Source organism: Leptosomus discolor, chromosome Z, assembly GCF_034619465.1.
Source record: "Leptosomus discolor isolate bLepDis1 chromosome Z, bLepDis1.hap2, whole genome shotgun sequence".
NCBI classification, from domain to species: Eukaryota; Metazoa; Chordata; class Aves; order Leptosomiformes; family Leptosomidae; genus Leptosomus; species Leptosomus discolor.
Window position 1 is genome coordinate 16,393,189 of NC_141419.1, and position 21,745 is coordinate 16,414,933.

At 49.3% G+C, this 21,745-nt stretch overlaps 2 protein-coding genes across 2 annotated transcripts; both read left to right on the forward strand.

Moving 5' to 3' along the window:
* The first annotated feature begins 1,748 nt into the window (after nt 1-1,748).
* Nucleotides 1,749-7,357, forward strand: LOC147413229 (cell cycle checkpoint protein RAD17-like). The gene is made up of 6 exons (XM_086479691.1): nt 1,749-1,825; nt 2,296-2,442; nt 3,004-3,150; nt 3,915-4,035; nt 5,362-5,419; nt 6,776-7,357. Exons 1-6 carry the CDS (start codon nt 1,784-1,786, stop codon nt 7,041-7,043), a joined length of 783 nt encoding a protein of 260 aa, XP_086335817.1. The 5' UTR covers nt 1,749-1,783; the 3' UTR covers nt 7,044-7,357.
* Nucleotides 7,358-15,895: 8,538 nt separating this feature from the next.
* LOC147413230 (cell cycle checkpoint protein RAD17-like) lies at nt 15,896-21,504 on the forward strand. Its single transcript, XM_086479546.1, has 6 exons — nt 15,896-15,972; nt 16,443-16,589; nt 17,151-17,297; nt 18,062-18,182; nt 19,509-19,566; nt 20,923-21,504. The coding sequence occupies exons 1-6, from the start codon at nt 15,931-15,933 to the stop codon at nt 21,188-21,190; spliced, it is 783 nt and encodes a 260-aa protein (XP_086335672.1). The 5' UTR covers nt 15,896-15,930; the 3' UTR covers nt 21,191-21,504.
* The last annotated feature ends 241 nt before the right edge of the window (nt 21,505-21,745 follow it).

The window sequence follows — 21,745 nt, forward strand, 5'->3', positions numbered from 1 at the left end:
TGCCTGGGCTGCATCGTGCTCTGGGCACTGCTGCAACCAGAGTGCCCAGTCTGCAGAGGACTGGCGGAGACTGTTGGCTTTTCTGTGCGGGGACAAAACTACCATCTGCAGTGTGGTGCCATCACATCCCCCAAAGAGCCGGCAGATGCCAGCAGCTGGGCAGCGAGAGCTCCCAGCCCCCCAGCCGAAAGCAGGCCCCCTCGCCCTGTGGGGGTGTCCCCTCCATCTTCTCCACAGGGGATACTGTCCCCAGCTGAGCAGGGGGCTGCGGGACCAGAGGCCGTGGGTGGCCTCCTGCCTGAGGTCTGGGCAGAACTTTTCCGAGGACAACAGCATCTCCTCAATCCCGTGTTGCCGTGGCTACGCCAGGAGCTGGAGGCAATATACGGGGCCTGGTGGTGGAGCGTACAGACTGCAGAGAGCTTAATCCTGGGAGCCCTGTGCCTCTACGGTCCAGATGGGGATGCCATGTTCACCGTGCTGGAGAATTACCTCGAGGAACACACAGAAAGGTTCGTTCATGGCACCATCAATGTCATTGTGTCCCAGTGCAGCGAGGAGGCCCGGAGGCTGCTGCGCTCCCATGCTGCCGAGGAGGAGGACGGCAGCCCTGCAGCCAGCTCCACCTCCTCCGGCTCCAGCTCGACCTGCTCGAGCAGGCCGAGCTCCTCCTGCTGCCCCAGCCCCAGCTCCACCAGCTCCCGATGGGGGACTCCCATCTCCCACCTGGACTCCTCCAGCAGCCCTGCAGGATCCGATGCGGAGGACCAGAACAGCACGTCGGAGGCAGCACTCCACGGGGGTCTTGGCCACCCCCCATCTGCACCCGTCCCTGCAGAGCAGCAGCCGCCCCAGGAGGAGCTGGTGGCAGCAGGTCCCTCTGCCCGGGCCTGCAACCGCAGCCCCTCTGCTCCCGACCGGGGCCGGGACCACTTGCCCGCAGGTCCCTGGCGCCCCCCAAAGAGGAGGGCCCCCAGCCCCCAGGACTCTCCCCCGTGCCGCAAGAGGCCGCCCCGTCGGTCGCGCTAGCAGGGCTCCTTCAACTCTTTCCTGCAGAAAAGGGACATAAATGCCTATTTCTCTGACACGGTCCCTGGGTGCTGCTTTCTCCCCCTTCTCCTGGTGCCTTTCCCGGAGCCCTGTGCCCCACGGAGGGTGGCACCAGCCTGCTGGGGGACCCGGCCCAGGGCCCCTGGAGCCCCAGGGCCATGTGAGCGGGGCCTCCTCCTGCAGGAAAAGTGGCAGCAGCTGCTCATTCACAGCGTGGCGTCTGCGGAGGGCAGGGCGGGCAGGAGGGGAAGCTGGTTTTGCTGCTGCTGCTGCGCTGGGGACCAAACTGGGCATCGCTCCCACACCCTACTGGCCGCGTCCGCTGGTTCTGGGTCCCCTCAGTCCCCTCTGGCCCCTCAGTTAACAGTCCCGCTCTGCAGAGGGTCCAGCGAAAAGCGCAGCTTTGGGGGTAGGAAGAGCTTCGTGGCGTCAGCGCTGTGCCCAGGGTGCCTGAAGGACCTGCCTGTCCCCACAGCGCTGGGGGGCCTTGGGTCAGCCCGCTACCCAGTGGGGCAGGGCCTCGAGCGGCTACGCGTCCTCGCCCGAGTCCTCTGAAGATTGTAAAATCCTTTGTAGGAGAACTGGCGTGTGAGTCAGAATTCCCTCAGCTGCCCGCTCACTTACCAGAATACCGTCGAGACACCTTGCTTCTTCAGCCTGAGGTACATCTGCAATAGCTGCGGGATTCCAGGTTTGGTTTGAAAAAAACCCAGACAGGACGCCTAAGTGATTGATGCAAATTCTCCAGCACAGTGGTTTTGTCACTGCTCTTAAGGTAGGTGTGTTGGGTCTGTCTAAGTTCTGTCTAATAGAATAATTAATCTGGAAAAGCGCTCTGGAGGCTAGCTTTGGAGGTGGTTTAGGTTCCCAGGCTCTGGGTCTCGGGTCAGGTTTTGAGTATCTCCAAGGAGAGAGGTTCTCTCACCTCACTGACGGGCTTGTGGTGGAAGGTGGACGTTCCCTTGCTGCGGCCTGTGATTGTCACCTCTCATCCTTTGGCTGCGCATTGCCAAGAGGAGTCCGAGTTCACCTTTCTGTTACCACGCATTGAGAGAGTTGAAGACAGCAGTGGCTTCTGCCTCCCCATCGCCCCTGTTAGCCTTCTTGGAGAGGGAGCCAGCCTCCCTTTTGTATATAAGCGTCACTTCGTAGGTCACGTGTGCCAGCTCCCTAACCATCGGAACGTACCGCAGCTTTTATAGGACGCTTTTCCTGTGTAAAGCTTGTGCTTTTTTTTCCTCGTAGGGTATTGTGGAAAAATCGCATATGTCTGGAAGCGTGTTTAATTTATACCTTCACCAGAACTATGTAGACTTTTTTTCTGATATAGATGATGTAGTGAGAGCCAGTGAGTATTTGAGCACCGCTGATGTCCTTTGCAGCAACTGGAGTGTAAGTGCCACCTTTTATACGCACGTGCTTTGTTTTCGTAACGCTCTGACTCAGTATTTTTTCATTGATTTTCAAAAAATCAAGCGTTTTTTAATACCCCAAAACGTTGAGCTTTGAAATGTCTCTCTAAGCGTTTATGAATGGTAGGAAGCAATTTTCTTACGAGCCAGTAAGAATTAAGCTCTATCACTTCAAACTTGCAGCGTAGGTGACAGTGAGTTGCTAATGAATGCCGAAGTACATCCACTACACAAGAGATGCGGGTCCACCTCTTTGTCCAACTTCTGTCGGTATTTTATTGTAGTGGGTTACAGCGTTTGTAAAACATTCTACAAAGTGTTAAGTAGAACAAATTCGTGCTAAAATGTGTTGGAGCCTGTGTGCCCTTTCCCTGAAGTAATTGAGCCAGCTTTTTCATGCAGCTGCTCTGAGTAAAAGTCTCACGGTATTCTGAACGTGTTCTGGGCGTGTTGTGTCACTGCAGTTACAGACTGTTTTAGTTCAGGTGAGACATACTGTACAGAGAGCTGGAGTTCACCCAGTGCTCGATTTCTCTCTTAGACACGGCTTGAGACGGAAAAATACAGCGCGTCTGTGGCTACCCGAGGGGTGATACATTCAAATACGTCCAGAGCCTTTGCCCATCACCAAGGAGGGATGGGGTTCCGGCCTTTGCATAAACCCCAGTGGTTCTTTATCAATAAAAAGGTAAATGCTTGATCAATTTTTTTCCATGTTTTTTTGGTAAGGTGTGACGGTTTGAGTGGTATAGATGAGATTTGCTCCCAGTGCTAAACTTGTCAAATGTCCCGTTTTGGTATAAGCTACTTCTGAAAGCACTTGCTCAATCGAAGGGGTACACTGGTGTTATTCTTTTAATGGGAAAATAAACTGGAGGCCTCTGACAAAGTCTGATTCCTGTGTCCAAGTTGGCCTACTGCTGGGAGAGTCTTAATCCTAAGTTACCGGAGACACAATTACTGTTGAAATACTATAAAGTATTCCTAAAAGTAAGTTCAAGCTTTCGTGCGCTTTCAGTCACATTAAACTGTTGTGTAAGTTTGACAAATGACTGCTGTTATGTTTTATGTGTTTGTCAGAAGTCGCTTGTTCATGAGACACGAAAGCGCTCGGCCAGTTTTTACATTTGAGCTAATATTTCTCTTGCTGTAGCGGGCAAAAAAGATTGGCCTGGATGGGTGGGGAATTCAGGGATAAATATTTTCTGTAAATTTTAATGCCCAGCAAAAGGCAAAAGTGAAGGGATTTACGATTTTTAGGATCTGCATATGTTAACTCTGCTTAAGTGCTCATCTTTTTTCCTGGTCTCATCTTCAGTAGCTTGTGTGTAGTCATCCAGCAGACAAGAAGAAAGTCTCGTCTTGTCCAGTACAGAATAGCTACATCAATAATGGTGTACCAGGTTTTTCCCTTGTCTTTCTCCTCCCCCCCCTCCCCCCCAACCCTTACAGTATCAAGAAAATTGCCTGGCTGCAAAAGCTCTCTTTTCAAGCTTCTGCTTACCACCCGAGTGTCTTCAGACAGAGCTATTGCCCTATCTTGCTATGTTAGCAAATCCAATGAGAAACCAAGGTAAGATGGATGTAACTCCTGATCTTGGAATCTGCTTTGTAATTAAAGCATGCTGAAAAATGTTGTACACAAAATGTCAATACTGCCTGTGCTTCTGTCTCGGTAAAAGAAATGCTTGGAGTAGACGCATGTAGCTGATATCCACAAACGTTTCCAGTAACACAGCCAAAATTAAAGCCGTCCTGCAGGTTTGAAACAGCACCAAGAACATCTTTAAAACTAACGTAACTGAAAGAATTAAAGCCAGCGTCTCTCTTGGCAGAAAAGAGGCCTATACGATGCTTTGTTATTGTGGGAGATGGGGTCCTCGTGTTGGAGTTTTGGAATGATTTTTCCCTTCTTTAACTGCATAGGTTTCTGGTGTCTGTGTACTTTTGGATCTCGCCGTGTTGCCCTCGCACTCAGTCTCTTAAGGTCCTTGCACAGCCCTTCTGTCTGTCTTCCTGTCCTATACTAGCTTGCCTAACTGGGTGGCATCGGCAAACTTGCTCATCTCACTCTTCGCCCCTTTTTTCATAGGGTTTCTTTTAAGAAGGTGCTGGCTAGCCCAGGTCCTAGCACAGATCTCTGCAGAACTGTATTGGCAACTTTTTCCCACTGCAGGAGTTAACTGTTACCTCATGCCCCTCTCCCCACTCCAAACCGATTATTTATCAAACTTTACTCATTAAGTTGTTCTCTTCGGCTGAGGGCTTCTTTTAAATGTACGCTAGAGGGTTTGGTGAGAAGACTTTTGGAAACCTAGCAGGCAATATTAGCTAGATCTTCCTTGCTTACCGATCCCTTTCCGGTAACATCAACAGACGTCAAAGGCTCGACAGAGCCTTTCTCAGATAAAGGAAGCATAATCCAAGTTTGCAGTGCTTTAAAAAGACGTGTACCCTGAGGTCATCCAATAGCCGACAGTTCATGTGGAAACATTTACTCTGTATGGTACCTGATACAAAAATGACTCTTTAGACAGCTGGGTCGCTTATGCTGTGTTAATTACTTCTAAGAAAAGGCTTCACGTCTTACCTGAGGCCTTGACATCAGGATGAATTCATTTTGTAGGCTATGGAATAATAACTCTGCATCATAAATACGCAGCTGATGAGCGTCAGGGAATTTTCTGTGCAGGCAATCTGTAAATACGTCACGGTAATGTGGTAAACAGTTTGAAAAAAAGAATACGTCCACGCGTGCGCCGTGTTTTTGGTATCCGAAATATTGCAAATGTGTACAAGGGTACTTGACCTAACTTAGGAATTATTTGTTTCCCAGTATGTTTAATTGTACATGCCTTATGATCTACCCAATGTGAAACTGGTGATTCTTTGTTCGCAGCTCAGATTGCTTTTATCCAAGACATTGGGAGGCTACCGCTGAAAAGACATTTTGGGAGGTAAACTTGACTTCTCTCTTTTCTCAAAGAAAGTAAGACTTTCTCTCTTAACGCGTTGAGGAGAAGAACCCTTTCATAGAGAAGCATCTTCAACGTACATCAGTGACGTGACATCTTCCCTTGGCAAAGCGTGTCAGGGCATGCGACAAAGCTTCTCATACTGATCGCTGCGGTATTGCTGTCCCAGTTGAACTGTGAAATGGGTCCTGTAAGGTCAAGGCTCTGTTACCCAAGAATCACCCAGTTCCTCAACAGTTGTACGAAAAGCCATTTAGGTTGCTTGTCAGGAAGAAAGCGTCCCTAACGGTGCGTTTCTCTGCAGTCTCCCTCATCTAAGCCCAAATGTTTGTAACTTTACAACTTAATGGTACGCTTCCTTATGCCGTTAGTTTAGTCTGCAGCATACCTGTAAACATTGATAAGCATTTTGTATCTGCATTGGTAAGCTGGGTGTGTGTCACTTAGAGTTTTACCTGAGGGGTAGCTTTCTCCTGAAAACACAGTAATCCTTTTTCACTTGGTCACTATCTTGAAAAGGAAGTACACAGAAATGTAGGTATTTTAGTAAGCATTTGCTTCCTTCGGGAACCCTGGCTGAAAAGAATCGGTTTTGTGTTACTAAGCAGTCCTTGATAAAACTTCCATGCAGCTAGTTCACTGCAAAAAAAGAATATTTTAGTTCTTTTCCGTTATATTCCTCAATGGAATGGGGATGGTAAGAAAATGGGCATTGAGGAGGGTGTATGGTACTTGATCACCTGGCACTGGTGCCAGGACGAGTTTTTTTTGTCAGTAACTGCGTAAGTTTTTATTATTCCCATGTAAAGTGGGAAAAATAATAAACATTGGTGACAGACTGATACAGAGGTGCTAGAAAGACTGAGAAGTCCAAATAGTGAAAGAAATTTTCAAGTTAAATTGAAACTCGAAAGCAGCAGTGGGTACTGGGAAAGTGACGGAGCACAAACTTGATCTGGAATTTGGCTGTTGCTGTGCTTTGAGGCTGCGTAGGGTCGTCCTTTCCCCGAGAGGAACTCCTCTGTCTTCTGAAGGCCGTCAGCTAAGCTGTGCGGTGTTGAGTTCTGGGCCCAAGTATCTCCACCTGCAAGATGGGCGCAGAGCTGTAAAAACATGATCCTGAAGGTAGTGATGGAAGCACAGCATGTGTGCAGCTTGATTGATCACGCTAACTGTGATTGATGGAGGGTTTTACTGCCAGAAAATGCGAAAGCTGTTAAGCACCGGTGAAGAAGGGTGACCCGTGCGGCACCCGGGCAATCTTTTCTATGGCAGCTTCTGCCTGAGAGAGCAGCTGTTTTGTCGTGGTAACTTACTGTTGCAATGATAATTTTACAGGCTAAAGCTTGAAACACTTACTGATAAAGATCCTGGGGTACCAGACGTATTTGTGAGCTCTGAGGAGGACCGTGCCGACGTGCATGCTACGGAGACGGCTGCACAGACGGGGGAAGACAGCACGAAGGAGAATGAATCGGATGGGTTCCCTCTGTCTTCTAGCCAGTGCAGTGGAAGTGAACTGCCTTGCAGTCAGCCTCAGCCTGTTGCAGCTCAAGCAATCATGGAGGAAGACGAATTCAAAATAGAGGAATATGATAGTGACTGAGTACAAGAGAACATCGACCTCTGACTTGCCTGAACAGATGAATATGCCGCAGAGGCCTTTACTAAATAGAGCATGGTCTGCACAAAAGTACTGCTTTAGCTGCTTAGGTGGGCTCGGAGGCCAAGTCTAAACGTGCTGTGTCAGCATCGAGACAGCGCTCCTCAGCTTCCCCTTAACTTTGCAGGATCAGACCTGAGCTGGACACTAAATTACAAGCTATTCCCTGCCTCTCCTGAGCCATGAAATAACCTCTGACAATGAAAAGAGGGTAATAAATGGTGACTGAAATTAGTTTGAGAGAGACTGTAGGTAAGCAGTGTTATTCTTTAGTTATTTCTTACACGTTTGGATTTACTTTGCAATTGTGCGGTGTGTTTCCTGAGTACGCATTTGATAAGTTGTTAGCCTTTGAAGGTTTTATTAAAATGCATGCCTTAAAAAGAAATTGCTGTGTGGAAGCTTGGCCCTTCTGAAAGAAGAGACCGCCGTGTTCATGTAAAAGCTTTGGTTACGCCGCACCGACGACGTAAATAAAACTGCCGCTGTGTTAATACTGTTTTGTACTCTGCCACAGATTTTTATGTGTTTACAGACTGAACATATGTACAAGAGATTACTTTGGATTCCTTTTTGAAAAGAGATTTCCGTAGCTTACGGAGAGGAAAATGTAACAGTCAAGCCTAAGTCCTTCCCGTCCTCTGTATTCTGTAGGAAGTTAACAGTGTAGTGTGCAGTTTTTCTCCTTAAATTGCAGTTGTGCTGGGGGAAAGAAGAATCCTGTGTTTGGTAACTGGCACGTGAGAAGTGTTGTCCAAATAGACTGCTCAGTGCTTCAGCATTTCTCTGTAACTGGGATTGGTCCGTGTGAGTCAACCTAACATGTTGCTGTGATCAGTGATACCACAGGAATAAGAAAAACAATCAAACAAAACAGCTTTGAAAGTGTAACGTATGTTTGCGTTTCTGTCTTGCCTCCCTCCAGAGTTTAGCAGAAGAAAAGGCGTGTTTATCCACCATAACCTTGGAATGAACGCTGCTCTGAAAAAGTCCAGGTTTGTCCTCTCTCAAGGGACAGGTGTAGCCTTTCCATCTACAGCTGCCGTTTCATTTTGAAGAGGGAAATTCCTCTCCTAATTCTTAAATTCCGTTACAGCTATACTCATGGCAGCAAAGTCAAAAAGTTTGTGGCTGTTGATGCCCCTTGACGCCTTTCCCCCTCTCCAGGGTGCTTTGGGTGGGGTGACCCCTGCTCAGCTTGGGTGGTAGCTCACTTCTCTTGGGCCTCCTGCAGTTGTGTGTCACTGAAATGCTGTCCGACCCCTCCTGTGCTCCTGAGGGTGCAAATGACAATAAGGCATGAGGCGCTGATATTTGCTTTGCAAGCAAAACTCCGAGCTACTTCTTTACATCGTTTCAGCTTTCCTTACGGTAGTGTCAGGTAATGACAATAATAACAGGGTTACTTTCACATCAACTCCTTTGCATTACTGCTGGCCTTGCCCTTACTAGGGCAGTGTTCAGCGCTCACCTGGTCAATTATAAATTGTAATAAGGGAGACTTATCACTGTCAACTACAGCGTTCATAGTAGTTTGTGTAAAATCTCTTTCACGTGAAAACACCACCAAAAAGAAAAAAAGGCGTTATTCTCTTCAACGATCTCTTCTGCTCGAATGTCTGTGCTCTTGCCTTCGAGTGGCAGAGGTGTGCAAAATGTGGGAACAGGACGGAAGCCGCAAATCATTGAAGTGCTAGTGAGCACCCTATTAAAGGCAGTGCCAAATTAACGTGAAATCAACCCCTAGGTCAGCCAAGGGGAAGCGCTGACAGCTGTTGGGCTTGTGTAGCTGCCAGCAGGCATAGGAATGAATGCCAGTGCTGCAGCCCACCCTCCCACCTGTCTCTGGGGCTGGAAGAGTCTGTTTTGGCTCCCTTGGCAATGTCACCCAATTGCAAGGTGGGGGAAAGAAAACGGCCCTGCAAATAGAAGGGATTTGGGAGCATCCCCAGAAGGAAAGATACACGTATTTTTTTGGTGTGGTCAAAGAATTTCAATGGCCAGCCTTTGGGAAACCGCCACGGCTCGTGCTTGAACCCATCCAACACACCCTCTCTGACCGTAGCTGTAATTCAGGGTGTGTTCCTGTCACAGTCACAAAGAGGTAAACTCTTCCCGGGGCTGCGGATTCGAATACCCGTCGAGAGATTAAGGCACAAAGGAGGCCATACATTGTCAACAGCACTACAAAGTTTTATTGAGAGAGAGAGAGAGAAAGGGAGAAAGAAAGGGAGGAAGGGAGGAAGAGAAGAAGAAGAGCACGCCGCAATAGTCACCACGGGGGATCTGCGGCGTCTGGTGGTTTTTCCCATCTAGCAACGGTCCAGTCCAGGCAGGCAGGCAGGTCTCAGCTCTGCTCCGCTCCGCTCCTCTTTTCCCCTTTCTGCTTCTTGCTGCCGTCTTGCTTCCCTTTGCTTTTCTTTTCCTCCAGAGGCTGCCGAGGGTCCCTTTTTTTTTGTACCATAGTCCCAGGCCAAGCCGGTGGTGATGAGCTGCGTTCAAGCGGTGAGATCCAATCCAACGGCGGCATGTTGCTTCCACGTGCCGATCACGAGCTGGCAGTCTATGCAACCTCCATTACACGGCTTGCAAGCTGTAGCGCATAAGCCGAACAAATTCATGCCTTTCGCTGTTACCGCGTAGCGACAAAAAAAGATTTTCAGGAAGCCGTGTCGTCTGGCCCAGGGTCCTACCACGTCTGTCACTATGGTGACTTGAGTCTCTGCTTCCTTTCCAAAACCACAAGGTACAAAGTTTGAGACAAACATAAAGTTCAGCGGTCCTAATTCTTACAGTTCCGCGCAGATGACACATCACTAACGTGTGAGGGAGGGTCAGCACAGTGCTGGATGCACCTGCCTACGCCGAGGTCAGCCCTCGCCCGGCTGCGAAGACACACCTTTGGCTGCCATGGCCTTCTCGGGCTTCCCCTCCTCTAAGGAAGCGTTTTCCACCTTGTCTAACAGCAAAGCTCTCCAGAGGTGAACTGAAAACTTCTGCAGACTGTGGGCCTGAATAGGAAAGCTTTTCCTTCTTCTGCCGCCTGCCAACAAAATCCGTGACTAGCACCAACTGCCCGACATCCTCACCCTTGTGCAGTCTCTGATTCACATGGATACCAGAGGGGAGCCAGCCTGGTGAGATGCATTCCTCCAGCTGCAGAAGTACACGTATGTTCCGTGTGAATGCAGCCTGGTTCGGGTTGCACGATCGGAACTTACAGGGAAGTAGTTCTCTTACTGGAATGCAGTGCACTGGAGTTGGCTCCAATATGTTTTTACACCAAAGAGGTCCTAGACGCAAGCATGCACGAACATTTCTCCCTTCACAGGCAGATGTACGGGCAGCTCCCTGCCAGCACGTTAGAAAAGGAGCTCACGAAACCACTGGCAGTATCAGGGCACTAGGAAAATGGCTAAACCAGCCAAACAAGAAGTTTCAATAGTTTGGCAAAGTTTTCAAGATTTAAGTTGAGAACTTAACAGAGAGGGGGGAATTGATGCCATTCTGTCTTCTATTACCGCCTTTGAGGACGTTCAAATCAAACCCAGGCCAATTAGGCAAATCACTTCACCTGTTCTTTTGTTGGTGTTTTGGTTTCTTGTGCCTTTGGAGCAAGCACGAACTGTGAACATGGGTGTGCAGAGCATCTGGCATGATGAGACGTCGGACTCAGCTTTGACCTCTGTGTCCCGACAGCAGCTACCCCAGCAGCTACCCGGGAGCACGCACCAAACTCGTCAGCCTCGACGCAGAGTTGCAGGCCGTTAGCCCTCACCTTTTTGCTGTGGACTTTTCGCTACTCTCTGTATGCCGGCGGCATCCAAATGCTGTTGGGAAGATCGGGTGCTTTCCATCCCCTTCAATAATCAGTAAGAGACAGTCGCTGAGCTTAAAGACGTAATGAGACGCGGTCCACTGCTATAATCAGAGCAACCGTAACAAACGCACGTACAACTCAGGAAAAAATCCTCCTCCACTATGACAGGACAATTTCCATGCCAGCCGGAGGTGGCTTGTACTATTTGAGACAGCGCAGGACCTTGGATAAGCACCTATACCACAGCACTCCTGTAAGACGCTGCCACGATTTGCAAAATGTTCTAAACATTTGGAAAATGTTTGGGAAGCGCTACTAATACCAACTTTGTAACCTGTTGCCTCAAGTGACTGCGTCAGGTCAAAAGCTGAACGAGGATCCCACAAGTCCTCGCTGGCTCTTTATTTGGTAAAGTCATAGCTTCAAATGAGGCATGTTGTCAAGTGTCTGTCTGAACCATGGTCCTGCTGCTCAGCAGTATCAGATAGTCACACAATCTCAACAGAAGGCAAAAAAGAGAGCTTAAACATGTCCTCCTTCTTTTAGGCGTGTCCTTCACGAAGCGAAAAATGCCTTCATTTCACTTTCTTTGCTTTTATAGAACACAAGGCGTTTTCCATGCAAGATACAGAAGAGAACGCAGGAGCATTGCCCCATTCAATCAGGTAGAAGCTCTTCTTGGGAAGGTAGTGAATGTTCACAATTTGGCTTGAGCGGCACACCAGTCAAAAATTCCTCTCTCCCGATAGTACCAACGAAAAAGCAAAATAACCGGGTTGTTCTCTGGTTGTCATCATCATTATCGTTCTTCATAACTGCCATGATCATGATCACTGCTCACCTCCCCTCTTTCTCCGTCAGCACCGTATAAAGCCATTCCGGTGCCTTACTACTTGTTTTCTGCTGTTCCCAAAGGCACCTGAACCATTGCTCCGAAACTGCCTCCACCCAAACTGGAAGAGACCCGAAATGGTCGTCTCTGTTTGCCCTTCCATTTCCAAGACAAATTCAGCTATACGTAGCAACTCCCGGTAGAGAGGCGCGCAACCTCTTCAAATTATGTATACGATTAACATCAAAACCAGCTTTTAGAAATGAAGGGGGGAAAGGAGGGGGACACCCGGTGGGACTGTTGGTTTGGGTTTTAACCCTGACTGGCTACGTCTAGATGACGTATCAATTCTGGGTAACAAATACTAAGTGAAAAACAAGGACGCAAAGATTTCTAATGCAACTGCCTTACACTTTGGGTTTTAGTGGGTTACTGGCTTTTGAAAGCTCATATCCACCCAGAGCAAGTTCAAATCTATAAGGAGTCCAGCTGCAGCCTGCAAGAACTATTGGAAGCCATGCGGCTCTGAAAATCAGGGCCAGAATCCTGGCGATAAACCCAGGTATTTTGCTGCTAAATTCCACATTTATGCTAAATGTCTACTTTTTAAAACCCACCTTCTCTCTTCATTCAAAGAGCAAGAGTCAGCTTCTCAGAGTACACAGGAATGTCTTCCCCTAATTGTACCGGAGAAGTTCTCCGCACCTCTTCACACCTTCTCTTACTAGAGACCTTTGCTGGCAAAGCTGAGCCTTGACTGGCAGCTAACCTCAGCAGCAGCAGCACGTCTCCAGAGCAAATTGCATTTTTGGCTCTGCTTCTCTGAAACAAGCTGTCGTCTTAGGAAACAACGTTCGCTTGATCTCCGTGTCATCAGAGAAGGGGGAAAGTACTGCCACTTTATTGCCGTCTGACTGACACTACTCTCTTCTTCCAGCCGTTTCAAGCCCAGGCAGGCAACAGGGTTTTGCTAGCCACAGTGCAAACCGGAGCTGCAGGCAGTAACAAAGTCGGTGAATGATGGTCTAGCCCACAAGCCATCTGGCATGCAAGTAGTTTAATGGATCCGGAAGCCTGCGTGGCTACCTGGCGGGACTGCCCCGTCTCCCTGCGCTTCCCTCAGGCTGGCGAGTCACAGAAGGGTCTTGGTGCTGGATCTTTTCTGTTCCTGCTGGCAGTGACACGTGTCCCTCCCACTGTCCTGAAGCAGTACAGTGGAAGGCAGCTGCACAGCCAGAGGGCGGTTGTTCCCCTCTGCAAAGCCGGGATTTCCCTTCCCGTTTGTGAATGCCATTTAGGAACTGGACACCTTCACTGGGCACGGAGGCATCAAACCACAGCCCTTCTTCCTCCTTCCCAAACCACCGTAGCACTGCATCGTGCTCCTTGACTCGTGCGCTCCCTTCACCTTCCATTACGCTGTTTTCATTTTCTGAAGGTCCTGTGGCAAAACTTTAATTAACCATATATACAGAGAAATAAGGGTACCGGGAGACGTCGTTAAAATTATTGCTTGAGGTTTGCCGTGAGCTTTGTTTGTAGATGCAGGGTGACACCATGGAAACTGGGGAGGTCTCCTCGTGTAGAAATACGTCCTCTTTGCTCTCCTTTAAGAGCCAGTATAGGAGGAGTACTCAAAAAGCATAGGCAGTAGATTCCACAGAGCAAGAATATGCAAGGAAGTTGGAGTGCCACAGGGTCTGACGGGCCATTGTGATGTCACAGTGTGGTGGAGGGTGCCGTCACCTGTCGGTGGACTGTGACATCCTTGAGCGATGGACTGTGACCTCACGTCCCTCGTTACTTATCCTGGGGCGCCGGCAGAGCCTGGCCCAGTCTGACTCGTGCCTGGACTCCTGCCGAGCGCGCCTGCGAGGCAGATCTGGAGGGTCGAGCCAGGCTTGTCGTGGTGCTGGGTGGTGCTTCGGGGGCTGACGTCAGCAGCTCTCGGTGCCCGTCCCGGAGCCATCTGCTGTGTGAGTTTCCCCGGCCCTGCCTGGTGCAGGCAGCCGGGCACCGCAGGGCGTGCGTACGGCAGCAGAGGTGAGCTGAGCTGGGCAGGGAAACATCCCCCTGCGGTGGCCATGGGGCGGGCGCTGGGCACGGGGAGCCGGGAGGGCGTCCTTCTGAGGGGCCTGGGCATTTCTTCCTCCCCTCCCCTCTCCTCCCCGGGACAGCGAGTGACCGAGGCCTCTCCGTTTCACAGCACGCAACACCCTTTGTCAGCACCGGCGCTGGTGAGGGGAGCAGCTCCTCAGCCTCAGCTCCCCGCAGCTCGTCGCAGAGCATCAACATGGACGCAGAGACAGAGTGGAGCTGCCCCATCTGCTTCGATGCTCGAGATGACGTTGCTTGCGTGATGCCCTGTCGCCACCAGTTCTGCCTGGGCTGCATCGTGCGCTGGGCACTGCTGCAACCAGAGTGCCCAGTCTGCAGAGGACTGGCGGAGACTGTTAACTTTTCTGTGTGGGGACAAAACTACCATCTGCAGTGTGGTGCCATCACATCCCCCGAAGAGCCGGCAGATGCCAGCAGCCGGGCAGCAAGAGCTCCCAGCCCCCCAGCTGAAAGCAGGCCCCCTCGCCCTGTGGGGGTGTCCCCTCCATCTTCTCCACAGGGGATACTGTCCCCAGCTGAGCAGGGGGCTGCGGGACCAGAGGCCGTGGGTGGCCTCCTGCCTGAGGTCTGGGCAGAACTTTTCCGAGGACAACAGCATCTCCTCGATCCCGTGTTGCCGTGGCTACGCCAGGAGCTGGAGGCAATATACGGGGCCTGGTGGTGGAGTGTACAGACTGCAGAGAGCTTAATCCTGGGAGCCCTGTGCCTCTACGGTCCAGATGGGGATGCCATGTTCACCGTGCTGGAGAACTACCTCGAGGAACACACAGAAAGGCTGGTTCATGGCACCATCAATGTCATTGTGTCCCAGTGCAGCGAGGAGGCCCGGAGGCTGCTGCGCTCCCATGCTGCCGAGGAGGAGGACGGCAGCCCTGCAGCCAGCTCCACCTCCTCCCGCTCCAGCTCCTCCAGGTCCAGCTGGTCCCGCTCGAGCAGGCCGATCTCCTCCTGCTGCCCCAGCCCCAGCTCCACCAGCTCCCGATGGGGGACTCCCATCTCCCACCTGGACTCCTCCAGCAGCCCTGCAGGATCCGATGTGGAGGACCAGAACAGTACGTCGGAGGCAGCACTCCACGGGGGCCTGGGCCACCCCCCATCTGTACGTGTCCCTGCAGAGCAGGAGCAGCCCCAGGAGGAGCCGGTGGCAGCAGGTCCCTCTGCCCAGGCCTGCAACCGCAGCCCCTCTGCTCCCAATCGGGGCCGGGACCACTTGCCCGCAGGTCCCCGGCGCCCCCCAAAGAGGAGGGCCCCCAGCCCCCAGGACTCTCCCCCGTGCCGCAAGAGGCCGCCCCGCCGGTCGCGCTAGCAGGGCTCCTTCAACTCTTTCCTGCAGAAAAAGGAAATAAATGCCTATTTCCCTGACACGGTCTCTGGGTGCTGCTTTCTCCCCCTTCTCCTGGTGCCTTTCCCGGAGCCCTGTGCCCCACCGGGGGTGGCACCAGCCTGCTGGGGGACCCGGCCCAGGGCCCCTGGAGCCCCAGGGCCATGTGAGCAGGGCCTCCTCCTGCAGGAAAAGTGGCAGCAGCTGCTCATTCACAGCGTGGCGTCTGCGGAGGGCAGGGCGGGCAGGAGGGGAAGCTGGTTTTGCTGCTGCTGCTGCGCTGGGGACCAAACTGGGCATCGCTCCCACACCCTACTGGCCGCGTCCTCTGGTTCTGGGTCCCCTCAGTCCCCTCTGGCCCCTCAGTTAACAGTCCCGCTCTGCAGAGGGTCCAGCAAAAAGCGCAGCTTTGATGGTAGGAAGAGCTTCGTGGCCTCAGCGCTGTGCCCAGGGTGCCTGAAGGACCTGCCTGTCCCCACAGCCCTGGGGGGCCTTGGGTCAGCCCGCTACCCAGTGGGGCAGGGCCTCGAGCGGCTACGCATCCTCGCCCGAGTCCTCTGAAGATTGTAAAATCCTTTGTAGGAGAACCGGCGTCAGAGTCAGAATTCCCTCAGCTGCCCGCTCACTTACCAGAATACCGTCGAGACACCTTGCTTCTTCAGCCTGAGGTACATCTGCAATAGCTGCAGGATTCCAGGTTTGGTTTGAAAAAAACCCAGACAGGACGCCTAAGTGATTGATGCAAATTCTCCAGCACAGTGGTTTTGTCACTGCTCTTAAGGTAGGTGTGTTGGGTCTGTCTAAGTTCTGTCTAATAGAATAATTAATCTGGAAAAGCGCTCTGGAGGCTAGCTTTGGAGGTGGTTTAGGTTCCCAGGCTCTGGGTCTCGGGTCAGGTTTTGAGTATCTCCAAGGAGAGAGGTTCTCTCACCTCACTGACGGGCTTGTGGTGGAAGGTGGACGTTCCCTTGCTGCGGCCTGTGATTGTCACCTCTCATCCTTTGGCTGCGCATTGCCAAGAGGAGTCCGAGTTCACCTTTCTGTTACCACGCATTGAGAGAGTTGAAGACAGCAGTGGCTTCTGCCTCCCCATCGCCCCTGTTAGCCTTCTTGGAGAGGGAGCCAGCCTCCCTTTTGTATATAAGCGTCACTTCGTAGGTCACGTGTGCCAGCTCCCTAACCATCGGAACGTACCGCAGCTTTTATAGGACGCTTTTCCTGTGTAAAGCTTGTGCTTTTTTTTCCTCGTAGGGTATTGTGGAAAAATCGCATATGTCTGGAAGCGTGTTTAATTTATACCTTCACCAGAACTATGTAGACTTTTTTTCTGATATAGATGATGTAGTGAGAGCCAGTGAGTATTTGAGCACCGCTGATGTCCTTTGCAGCAACTGGAGTGTAAGTGCCACCTTTTATACGCACGTGCTTTGTTTTCGTAACGCTCTGACTCAGTATTTTTTCATTGATTTTCAAAAAATCAAGCGTTTTTTAATACCCCAAAACGTTGAGCTTTGAAATGTCTCTCTAAGCGTTTATGAATGGTAGGAAGCAATTTTCTTACGAGCCAGTAAGAATTAAGCTCTATCACTTCAAACTTGCAGCGTAGGTGACAGTGAGTTGCTAATGAATGCCGAAGTACATCCACTACACAAGAGATGCGGGTCCACCTCTTTGTCCAACTTCTGTCGGTATTTTATTGTAGTGGGTTACAGCGTTTGTAAAACATTCTACAAAGTGTTAAGTAGAACAAATTCGTGCTAAAATGTGTTGGAGCCTGTGTGCCCTTTCCCTGAAGTAATTGAGCCAGCTTTTTCATGCAGCTGCTCTGAGTAAAAGTCTCACGGTATTCTGAACGTGTTCTGGGCGTGTTGTGTCACTGCAGTTACAGACTGTTTTAGTTCAGGTGAGACATACTGTACAGAGAGCTGGAGTTCACCCAGTGCTCGATTTCTCTCTTAGACACGGCTTGAGACGGAAAAATACAGCGCGTCTGTGGCTACCCGAGGGGTGATACATTCAAATACGTCCAGAGCCTTTGCCCATCACCAAGGAGGGATGGGGTTCCGGCCTTTGCATAAACCCCAGTGGTTCTTTATCAATAAAAAGGTAAATGCTTGATCAATTTTTTTCCATGTTTTTTTGGTAAGGTGTGACGGTTTGAGTGGTATAGATGAGATTTGCTCCCAGTGCTAAACTTGTCAAATGTCCCGTTTTGGTATAAGCTACTTCTGAAAGCACTTGCTCAATCGAAGGGGTACACTGGTGTTATTCTTTTAATGGGAAAATAAACTGGAGGCCTCTGACAAAGTCTGATTCCTGTGTCCAAGTTGGCCTACTGCTGGGAGAGTCTTAATCCTAAGTTACCGGAGACACAATTACTGTTGAAATACTATAAAGTATTCCTAAAAGTAAGTTCAAGCTTTCGTGCGCTTTCAGTCACATTAAACTGTTGTGTAAGTTTGACAAATGACTGCTGTTATGTTTTATGTGTTTGTCAGAAGTCGCTTGTTCATGAGACACGAAAGCGCTCGGCCAGTTTTTACATTTGAGCTAATATTTCTCTTGCTGTAGCGGGCAAAAAAGATTGGCCTGGATGGGTGGGGAATTCAGGGATAAATATTTTCTGTAAATTTTAATGCCCAGCAAAAGGCAAAAGTGAAGGGATTTACGATTTTTAGGATCTGCATATGTTAACTCTGCTTAAGTGCTCATCTTTTTTCCTGGTCTCATCTTCAGTAGCTTGTGTGTAGTCATCCAGCAGACAAGAAGAAAGTCTCGTCTTGTCCAGTACAGAATAGCTACATCAATAATGGTGTACCAGGTTTTTCCCTTGTCTTTCTCCTCCCCCCCCTCCCCCCCAACCCTTACAGTATCAAGAAAATTGCCTGGCTGCAAAAGCTCTCTTTTCAAGCTTCTGCTTACCACCCGAGTGTCTTCAGACAGAGCTATTGCCCTATCTTGCTATGTTAGCAAATCCAATGAGAAACCAAGGTAAGATGGATGTAACTCCTGATCTTGGAATCTGCTTTGTAATTAAAGCATGCTGAAAAATGTTGTACACAAAATGTCAATACTGCCTGTGCTTCTGTCTCGGTAAAAGAAATGCTTGGAGTAGACGCATGTAGCTGATATCCACAAACGTTTCCAGTAACACAGCCAAAATTAAAGCCGTCCTGCAGGTTTGAAACAGCACCAAGAACATCTTTAAAACTAACGTAACTGAAAGAATTAAAGCCAGCGTCTCTCTTGGCAGAAAAGAGGCCTATACGATGCTTTGTTATTGTGGGAGATGGGGTCCTCGTGTTGGAGTTTTGGAATGATTTTTCCCTTCTTTAACTGCATAGGTTTCTGGTGTCTGTGTACTTTTGGATCTCGCCGTGTTGCCCTCGCACTCAGTCTCTTAAGGTCCTTGCACAGCCCTTCTGTCTGTCTTCCTGTCCTATACTAGCTTGCCTAACTGGGTGGCATCGGCAAACTTACTCATCTCACTCTTCGCCCCTTTTTTCATAGGGTTTCTTTTAAGAAGGTGCTGGCTAGCCCAGGTCCTAGCACAGATCTCTGCAGAACTGTATTGGCAACTTTTTCCCACTGCAGGAGTTAACTGTTACCTCATGCCCCTCTCCCCACTCCAAACCGATTATTTATCAAACTTTACTCATTAAGTTGTTCTCTTCGGCTGAGGGCTTCTTTTAAATGTACGCTAGAGGGTTTGGTGAGAAGACTTTTGGAAACCTAGCAGGCAATATTGGCTAGATCTTCCTTGCTTACCGATCCCTTTCCGGTAACATCAACAGACGTCAAAGGCTCGACAGAGCCTTTCTCAGATAAAGGAAGCATAATCCAAGTTTGCAGTGCTTTAAAAAGACGTGTAACCTGAGGTCATCCAATAGCCGACAGTTCATGTGGAAACATTTACTCTGTATGGTACCTGATACAAAAATGACTCTTTAGACAGCTGGGTCGCTTATGCTGTGTTAATTACTTCTAAGAAAAGGCTTCACGTCTTACCTGAGGCCTTGACATCAGGATGAATTCATTTTGTAGGCTATGGAATAATAACTCTGCATCATAAATACGCAGCTGATGAGCGTCAGGGAATTTTCTGTGCAGGCAATCTGTAAATACGTCACGGTAATGTGGTAAACAGTTTGAAAAAAAGAATACGTCCACGCGTGCGCCGTGTTTTTGGTATCCGAAATATTGCAAATGTGTACAAGGGTACTTGACCTAACTTAGGAATTATTTGTTTCCCAGTATGTTTAATTGTACGTGCCTTATGATCTACCCAATGTGAAACTGGTGATTCTTTGTTCGCAGCTCAGATTGCTTTTATCCAAGACATTGGGAGGCTACCGCTGAAAAGACATTTTGGGAGGTAAACTTGACTTCTCTCTTTTCTCAAAGAAAGTAAGACTTTCTCTCTTAACGCGTTGAGGAGAAGAACCCTTTCATAGAGAAGCATCTTCAACGTACATCAGTGACGTGACATCTTCCCTTGGCAAAGCGTGTCAGGGCATGCGACAAAGCTTCTCATACTGATCGCTGCGGTATTGCTGTCCCAGTTGAACTGTGAAATGGGTCCTGTAAGGTCAAGGCTCTGTTACCCAAGAATCACCCAGTTCCTCAACAGTTGTACGAAAAGCCATTTAGGTTGCTAGTCAGGAAGAAAGCGTCCCTAACGGTGCGTTTCTCTGCAGTCTCCCTCATCTAAGCCCAAATGTTTGTAACTTTACAACTTAATGGTACGCTTCCTTATGCCGTTAGTTTAGTCTGCAGCATACCTGTAAACATTGATAAGCATTTTGTATCTGCATTGGTAAGCTGGGTGTGTGTCACTTAGAGTTTTACCTGAGGGGTAGCTTTCTCCTGAAAACACAGTAATCCTTTTTCACTTGGTCACTATCTTGAAAAGGAAGTACACAGAAATGTAGGTATTTTAGTAAGCATTTGCTTCCTTCGGGAACCCTGGCTGAAAAGAATCGGTTTTGTGTTACTAAGCAGTCCTTGATAAAACTTCCATGCAGCTAGTTCACTGGAAAAAAAGAATATTTTAGTTCTTTTCCGTTATATTCCTCAATGGAATGGGGATGGTAAGAAAATGGGCATTGAGGAGGGTGCATGGTACTTGATCACCTGGCACTGGTGCCAGGACGAGGTTTTTTTGTCAGTAACTGCGTAAGTTTTTATTATTCCCATGTAAAGTGGGAAAAATAATAAACATTGGTGACAGACTGATACAGAGGTGCTAGAAAGACTGAGAAGTCCAAATAGTGAAAGAAATTTTCAAGTTAAATTGAAACTCGAAAGCAGCAGTGGGTACTGGGAAAGTGACGGAGCACAAACTTGATCTGGAATTTGGCTGTTGCTGTGCTTTGAGGCTGCGTAGGGTCGTCCTTTCCCCGAGAGGAACTCCTCTGTCTTCTGAAGGCCGTCAGCTAAGCTGTGCGGTGTTGAGTTCTGGGCCCAAGTATCTCCACCTGCAAGATGGGCGCAGAGCTGTAAAAACATGATCCTGAAGGTAGTGATGGAAGCACAGCATGTGTGCAGCTTGATTGATCACGCTAACTGTGATTGATGGAGGGTTTTACTGCCAGAAAATGCGAAAGCTGTTAAGCACCGGTGAAGAAGGGTGACCCGTGCGGCACCCGGGCAATCTTTTCTATGGCAGCTTCTGCCTGAGAGAGCAGCTGTTTTGTCGTGGTAACTTACTGTTGCAATGATAATTTTACAGGCTAAAGCTTGAAACACTTACTGATAAAGATCCTGGGGTACCAGACGTATTTGTGAGCTCTGAGGAGGACCGTGCCGACGTGCATGCTACGGAGACGGCTGCACAGACGGGGGAAGACAGCACGAAGGAGAATGAATCGGATGGGTTCCCTCTGTCTTCTAGCCAGTGCAGTGGAAGTGAACTGCCTTGCAGTCAGCCTCAGCCTGTTGCAGCTCAAGCAATCATGGAGGAAGACGAATTCAAAATAGAGGAATATGATAGTGACTGAGTACAAGAGAACATCGACCTCTGACTTGCCTGAACAGATGAATATGCCGCAGAGGCCTTTACTAAATAGAGCATGGTCTGCACAAAAGTACTGCTTTAGCTGCTTAGGTGGGCTCGGAGGCCAAGTCTAAACGTGCTGTGTCAGCATCGAGACAGCGCTCCTCAGCTTCCCCTTAACTTTGCAGGATCAGACCTGAGCTGGACACTAAATTACAAGCTATTCCCTGCCTCTCCTGAGCCATGAAATAACCTCTGACAATGAAAAGAGGGTAATAAATGGTGACTGAAATTAGTTTGAGAGAGACTGTAGGTAAGCAGTGTTATTCTTTAGTTATTTCTTACACGTTTGGATTTACTTTGCAATTGTGCGGTGTGTTTCCTGAGTACGCATTTGATAAGTTGTTAGCCTTTGAAGGTTTTATTAAAATGCATGCCTTAAAAAGAAATTGCTGTGTGGAAGCTTGGCCCTTCTGAAAGAAGAGACCGCCGTGTTCATGTAAAAGCTTTGGTTACGCCGCACCGACGACGTAAATAAAACTGCCGCTGTGTTAATACT

Coding starts and splice junctions, on each gene's coding strand:
- LOC147413229 (XM_086479691.1), top strand. CDS start 1,784: ATGCAAATTCTCCAGCACAGTGGTTTTGTCACTGCTCTTAAG. Junction 2,443..3,003: donor TCCTTTGCAGCAACTGGAGT/GTAAGTGCCACC, acceptor TTTCTCTCTTAG/ACACGGCTTGAGACGGAAAA. Junction 3,151..3,914: donor GGTTCTTTATCAATAAAAAG/GTAAATGCTTGA, acceptor CAACCCTTACAG/TATCAAGAAAATTGCCTGGC.
- LOC147413230 (XM_086479546.1), top strand. CDS start 15,931: ATGCAAATTCTCCAGCACAGTGGTTTTGTCACTGCTCTTAAG. Junction 15,973..16,442: donor GTTTTGTCACTGCTCTTAAG/GTAGGTGTGTTG, acceptor TTTTCCTCGTAG/GGTATTGTGGAAAAATCGCA. Junction 18,183..19,508: donor AAATCCAATGAGAAACCAAG/GTAAGATGGATG, acceptor CTTTGTTCGCAG/CTCAGATTGCTTTTATCCAA.